The 7317-nt window shown below is 30.8% G+C and overlaps 1 protein-coding gene across 2 annotated transcripts; it reads right to left on the reverse strand.

The window, feature by feature from the left end:
• Nucleotides 1-602: 602 nt before the first annotated feature.
• LOC126739314 (uncharacterized) lies at nucleotides 603-6261 on the reverse strand. 2 transcript variants are annotated; one of them, XM_050444941.1, is made up of 5 exons: nucleotides 6096-6261; nucleotides 2116-2297; nucleotides 1661-2061; nucleotides 1002-1214; nucleotides 603-935 (listed from the first exon to the last, which is right to left on the reverse strand). In XM_050444941.1, exons 1-5 carry the CDS (start codon nucleotides 6145-6147, stop codon nucleotides 686-688), a joined length of 1098 nt encoding a protein of 365 aa, XP_050300898.1. In that variant the 5' UTR covers nucleotides 6148-6261; the 3' UTR covers nucleotides 603-685. The 2 variants fall into 2 exon arrangements, with proteins under 2 accessions (XP_050300898.1, XP_050300899.1); XM_050444942.1 differs by lacking the exon at nucleotides 6096-6261 and adding an exon at nucleotides 5731-5886.
• Nucleotides 6262-7317: the final 1056 nt, after the last annotated feature.

Genomic DNA, 7317 nt, shown 5'->3' on the forward strand with positions numbered 1-7317 from the left:
CACTGTTTATTTAGATTTGTTAAAATCTTATTTAGTATAAAAACAGCGTTTTTAGATTGGATAATATGGACAAAAAACAGTGATTTTTCAGAAGAATGTCATCAAATATTTGAGGTGTAGTAATCGAATTGAAAAACTAGATATGTAAATTCCGTGTCTTCTCGTATATTCTACAGTTTAATAAATATACCTTGACCATATACGGTTGATAAATATACCAAAACGAAAAATTTACTAAAAAATCGTTATATATTTAACGATAATATATGATGTGTTGTTTGGGAAATTAACTTAAAACGAAATAAAACAAAAGAGAGCGAAAAAAATTAAAAAATACATATAAAGTAGAGAATAGTAAACAGCATCATGCTAAGAACAGCATCGTATCTTGTTCTGAGTTAAGGTTTTTTAACGCAGATCGATTATAAATAATTAATATCGAGACAAATAGCAGTTCGATACAATATTCCGAACTTCACTTCCTGTAAACTCATCTGGTTGTAGTACAGTACCACCAACATGCCATAGTGCTGCGCAATATTTAAATCTTTAATATCCTTATTTACTAAAAGACTCACATATTTCAAACTAAAAATCAGTGGTAGAAACGTCAAAAAAAGCTTTAATCGTTAAAAAAAACATAAAATATATATCTACATTTAAAAATACTCGATCTTATTAACACTTAAATTGAACTTCTCTTTCGCTTTAAATTAGGCATCACCGGCGGCGGTACCGGTATTTTCAAAATAAAAACATTCTTGTTCTTGTTCGACTGACTAAAGCCCAAATTTCGTGCGAACTCCTGTACTTTTTTCAGTCCTGATTTTAGCTCTTTAGAGATCGGCTCCAAGTCCAATTCATAATCGAGCGCTAACATTAGTAAAACTAATGCGTAACAAAGGCCTTTGTCTCTCATACTCAATGGTCTTGTGCTATAAAACAAAATAGGCATTTAAATATTTTTTTATAGAAAAAAACCGAATGTTAGCTTTTCTTACCCATTAATCATGTAGGTTTCTTTTAAATTCTTATCAACCAACTCTGAACATTCACACGCAATAAACTTCTTGGTCATGCTTTTAAGGGGTGTATTTAAAAATTTTACTAAAAAGTGAATGTACAGAAGGATTTTGCATTTTTCAATGACCACCATCTCTGGGAAAGAAGAAGACCTTAAGGCTTCGATATATTTTTGGATGGAAGGCGTTAATCTGCAAAAAAAAAATCTATGATGAAATTTAATTAAATATTCATATAAGTTTATCTTTTCAAAAACATGCAACGGTACACAAATGAACTTATGACACACTATTGTTACTTTTTGTTGTTAAACTAAAAGGGTTCTTAAATTATCAAAAATTTTTCAAATAAGGTTGCTTGATGTTTTTTATTGTTTATGGTTGTTAAATTAATAATGATCTTCATGCAATCAAGGAACTGCTATTGCCTAAGCACAACTTTCATTGTATTGTATTAGTTAAGTAAATTTAAATCCACTTTCTTTGTATATGTGATGTACCTATTCAATAAAGATATATTTTATTCCATTCATATCAGTTAAATATGTAACCTTTATTATGAATTTCTTATAAAAAATAAATATACTTACTTTTCAAAAACTAATTTAAAACTCTACAAAGTTAAAAATCTAACTTACTCAAATTCAGTCATATCTTCACTCTCCAAAACTTCAGTAACACTATTTTCCAATGAATCTAAAACCTCCTTTGGAACTAAATCTCCCAACAGATAAACTTGCTCTTTTGTGGATGCATTCCTGTTAATCTTTGGCCTATATAGACTCTCTCCCTCATCTTGTACACTTGTATTTAACTGGGTAACATTGATGTCCGCAACTGTTTGTTCCAGATGTTCCTTGACATTTTCAATATTCATGTTAAGCCTTTCTTGCTGTTCGGTATATCGTTTTGCTTTTTTTGAGCCAAACTCTTTTCTGAGATCTGCCAGAGATTTACTTTTAACCGGGCTAGTGACGGATTTAGTCTTTTTATCTAATAATGGGGTTCCTGTGCAAGTGTCAAGCAGCACCAAAGTTATCTGCAAAAAGAGATTTTTTAAAAAATTATGATATGAATAATATTTTTTGGATACCTCTTTAGATCCCGGTGGCTGCACCATTAAAAAAGTATTATATTCAGAGTCCTTGTGGGTCTCCCCACTATAACACACGTCACCATTTTGTACCCCTACAATAACATTGTTTCCTGTTTTGAATACTTCGCAATTCAGTGATGTTTCAGCTGATGGCGCGATTTTACTGTTCTGAAAATCAACTATAAAAAAAAATATTAGTTACTCTAGTTTCAATATATTGTGTTTAAATTATAGTTTTGCTGTAGAGTAAAAAATAGTTCAATAGATAAATAATTTAAATTTCCATTGATAAATCAAATTAAAATTTACCCAAATGAATTCTGGTCATATATTAGCACAAAACAATAAAGTTCCCCTAGGATCCCAAATGTAATGGAGTATTATGATAATCACATTTCAGGTATCCAACAGATCGTAGATGTCTTTTCTGACTTTCTCCAGAGGTCATTTAGAGCAAGTAATACTCAGGTTACTTGCTCTGCTATCAATAAAATGATCAAAATACTAGCAGAATCCAATTTTTTGACATGTTTACTATATATAACTATATTTAATTACCTAAGCTCAATATAAGATGTTTATTATAATTAATGATATTATTCACTGTTGAAATGGATTTTACAAATCCATTTGGCCATTCTCAACTGTGTAGATAGGCCAATGCAATTATGTTCTTATTTCTTGAATGGAAGAAAGGTGTTAATTAGCACATGATTGCCGTGGGTTTCTTAATAGAGATGAGTTGTATTCGTATGATTCATACCAATGATACGAATGTCATTTGCTTCTCGACTTATACGACTCCTAAAAACTTTTTTGTATTCTTCTGAATCATATCGCAACAATCTTACCAACTGTGTGTTGGTTGAATCGTCAACAGCAATTTGAATCTGTACTTATTGTATTAATCGATTTTTGTAGTAAGATATTAATTCGATGTCGTATTGTGTAAATACTGTTGGTTCTAAAATTGGTAAATCATTAATGTAGATTAGAAAAAGTATGGACTCCAATACTGAACCGGTGGTACCCTTAGGGTGGTTATACTTTTTGCTGATGTCACTCTATCAACTCTTAACTGCCTGTGTTCTGTTTGCACAGGTATGATGTCACTAATGAAAAACTTTTATCACAAAAAAAGTATATTTTGAGTCTGCATAGGAGGATATTATGCAGACATAGTGAAAGGCCTTGCTAAGGACACAAAACAATGAAGATATACATTTTTGGCTGTTTAAAGAATCAAGAACAAATGACACCAGATCCATAACACTTTAAGTAGTGGTTCTACCTATTCGGAAACCAAAATGACAATCTGTAAGATAGTTAGAAAGAAATGTTTATTCATACATTACACAAACTGTGTTGTATGTACAAGTCAATGTGGATATAAGTAATAATAGGGTAGCTTTTCAATCTAACAACCTAAAGAACATACATCATCTAAAAACCACTATACTATTTAAAATTACCGAAATATACGATTTATCACTAATAAAAACTTAGAACCAATATCACATCAATTTTAGACACACCAATCACAAACATTCAGTGTAAAAATTTCACAGAAAATCCAAAATATCCATCATACAACATTAAAACTACTTTCTAGGTATTCATGAATAGAGTAAAAAGCACCAGTAATCAAATAATGTTTCATTTTTGATAAAAAATAGTTTAGGCTCTAAAGTTCTGGTATGCAGTGGAATGGCATTAAAGAATTTAACACAATAATAATCAGAGCTACCCATGGTCCTTGAAAGTCTATAAAAATTAGGTACAATATCTCTATTATGCCTGGTATTATAATTGTGTATATCAGAGTAAGTTGGGACATATTATTAACAATATACACCAGACATTGGTACATATAAGCACAAGGAAAGGTAAGTACATATATGAAGCTCTGAATTGCTGCCTGAAGGAATCTCGGTAACAAAGCCCAACAATGGATCCAACACATCTCTTCTGGATTTCCAAAATTCTGTAAGCATGACCAGAATGACCTCAATTAAGTATTGCATATGACATAACTGCAGTGAAATACCCATGATAAGCAGTCATAATAGTTGCTTTTGGTGTTATTGATCTCAGGGACTTAATTACAAAAGTGATTTTAATAATAATAATAAGCCTTTATTTCCAACAGGCAACATGCCCAATAACAAGAAACAGTTGCAAAACAATGAAAAATATAGTTAAAAAAAACACACACAAACAAACCTAAAAGAATGAAAAGAAAAGAAAAAAAGTAAAGTAAAGTCACAATCACAATTAGAACAAATAACTATAATATATTAATATGATATAAAAACTCAATTATAAAAGTTTAACAAGATATTCAACAAAATTAAATTAAATTAACTGCAATATACCTACTAACTATAACTTAAACACATGGGTCTTAACACCAAGAGTAATGATCCACCAAGATATCGACAATCACATGAACCGGAGAGAAATTTATATCGCACATGTGACAGATCCGATTAAATATAGCGCATATTGTATATAGTGGCGATTTTAACAGGATGTTAGTATGAGGCCTTGGCAGAAAAAATGTTAGGGAATGTCTAGCATTCAGCCTAGGCACCATGAAACGTACACCAGAAAGAAGTACAGGACTATCAATGAATCCATTCAGTAACCCATGCAGGAATTTTACAGAGAAGATCATTCTTCTGAGATGTAATGGATGTAGATTGAAGCGTTCCAATAGTTGCCGAGAATCAAACCCTCTCACCGGATATATGCCATTTTGCCTGAAGGCCAAAAACTTAGCAAATCTACGCTGAACAGATTCAAGGAGATCAACATGATTCTGATAGAGCGGCTTCCATATAATGCAGCCAAACTCCAGTTTTGATCTCACAAAGCAACAGAAAAGCAGTCTTAATGTAGATTCTAAAGTAAAACTCTGAGAACTTCTAATTATGAACCCAAGCCTTCTCAGGGCTGACTTGACTATGTTATTGAAGTGTGGAATGAATGTAAATTCAGAGTCAAATGTGATACCAAGATCAGTAATTTGCTCTAATCTACTCAAAATAGTATCATTAATAAAGTAATTAAAATTTAAGGGTGTTTTTGATCTAGAGTAACTGACCACACTACATTTAGCCGCATTCAAGCCTAACCTGTTAACAGCGTACCATACCTCCAATGTATTTAGACAGTTCTGAAGAAAAACACAATCCTCCAAACCATATAGATTTAAATATAGCTTCAAATTATCGGCAAAAGCCAGCCTATGACAAGTGCAATAATTTTGCTCATGTTCTACCCATGTAAGTTTTGCATCCATCACAACATTCAAAAACTTTGTAGAAGAATTACAAGGTAGACTGTGGAAGTTAACTCTAAGACTGAAGTTTAAATTTTTGGTCTTTGAAGCATTTGGTGAAAGGACTGAATTAACCTTATGCTCGCCTCATCTACGTGGTAAGATTTTAGTTTCTGGATCAAAATTCATGAGAGACACAATCAAATGCTTTAGTGAGATCATAAAAAGAAGCATACAAATCATTACCCCACTCCCATCCCTCAGTTACGAGCATCAACAAATTCCTAAAAACATTCAGAAATTCTCTTATTAAATAGGAATAAGCGTACCTGAGTTATTGGATGATATATCTTATTCAACTGAAGTAAATGTGGTTCTGATACAGGTTGAGAAACCACAATATTGTCAATATAAGTACCTCTATTCTGTTTAAAATTCTATTTTATAACTCCTATTTAATATTAAAAGATAGAAAATACAAATTTTGAACACTGAACAATTTTAAACAAGGTGAAATGAAAATTTATCTTTAGGGACCTAGTGACCATAGGTACATACAATATTTGTCCTCATCTATTATTTATATTTAGTAGGAATAATATGAATAAAAAATATGCTATTCCAATTTGTTTTTCAATTCATCCTAGCTACTACATACAGTAGTAATCAAAACTTCCAATTAATTATTACTTACTTAACACGGGATTATGACTAGAAGAGGTGATAACTTCTTTGATTTTTGGCATTTTTTTACATGAAAAACTTTAAAATAGGTCTTTTTTGCTATAAACTAAAGCCAATACCAATAAGCAAGCAAAGTCTCAAAAAATGAGGTTAAGTTGGTTCACACGACAAAACATAAATACAGAGAAATGCGAGTGGCCTTGTTATTGTTAACGGGAAGAAATTCTCTGGCCCTCTACTGAAGGTTCCATGATTCGAACTAATGTTGACATTTAAATCTTAACTCTTAACTCTATCGGCAATCCGTTTAACCAATCAGATTTGAAAGAAAGATCCGGCGCCAAATTTGAATTTAATTACATAAACGCGTAAATTCGAATTCGGGCCCAACTTGAGAAAACTACTATAAATATCACATCCTACGTGTACTCGATTAAAACAGATTGTTTTCAATACCTTTTCTTTCCAATACATTTCCTTTTTTTATTTTTATTAAAAAAATATAACGAGAATTAGGAAAAAAAAAACAAAATTTCTTTTATACAAATTTATTTTAACCAACTAGAATAGTGGCTAACTGTGCAAGTTAATTTAGTATCCTAAAAGTATGGAATATAACCTGTAAATTTAACTTTTGGAATGAAAGGAGTTATAAGACCTTTCTACCAATTAACAGTTTTACACTTTTTTTACTCCAAAAAATTTCCTCAGACAAACACGAATAAATGATATCGTCGGCTAAGTGTGTTAAACTGCTAACACCGTTTTCTACCATTTTACAGGAAGTTAAAAAAACATTCTAATTTTACAATTTACAACATAGTTGTTTATTTTTTGTTTCCAAAAAACGTATTGTATTGTAAGTGAATATTTCTTATAAATAAATTATACGAAAACTTTTTTTTTATTAATTTATTGGGGTTTAAAGGAGATAGCAGGTTTTTTTTTCAGTTTTACTATTTCAAAATCAGGAGTTAACAGGTTTTCATAACGTTTGAATAAAAACCATCATTATTTTTTTATTAACAAAAATACAAAAAAAAAACATTCTTTGGTAATAAGGAAAATATGAACAGAAAATCAGATCTAAAAAAAATTCCTATTTTGAACATTCTAAATCACTAAAATTAAAACACAAAACAAACTAATCATGGGGAATATTGTCATAAAACTCATGGTAGTCGACAGGCAGGGTTGCTTTTAGGAATTGTAGGTGATTAAATTTCCTTTTT

The sequence above is a fragment of the Anthonomus grandis genome, chromosome 8 (genome assembly GCF_022605725.1).
Source record: "Anthonomus grandis grandis chromosome 8, icAntGran1.3, whole genome shotgun sequence".
NCBI lineage: Eukaryota > Metazoa > Arthropoda > Insecta > Coleoptera > Curculionidae > Anthonomus > Anthonomus grandis.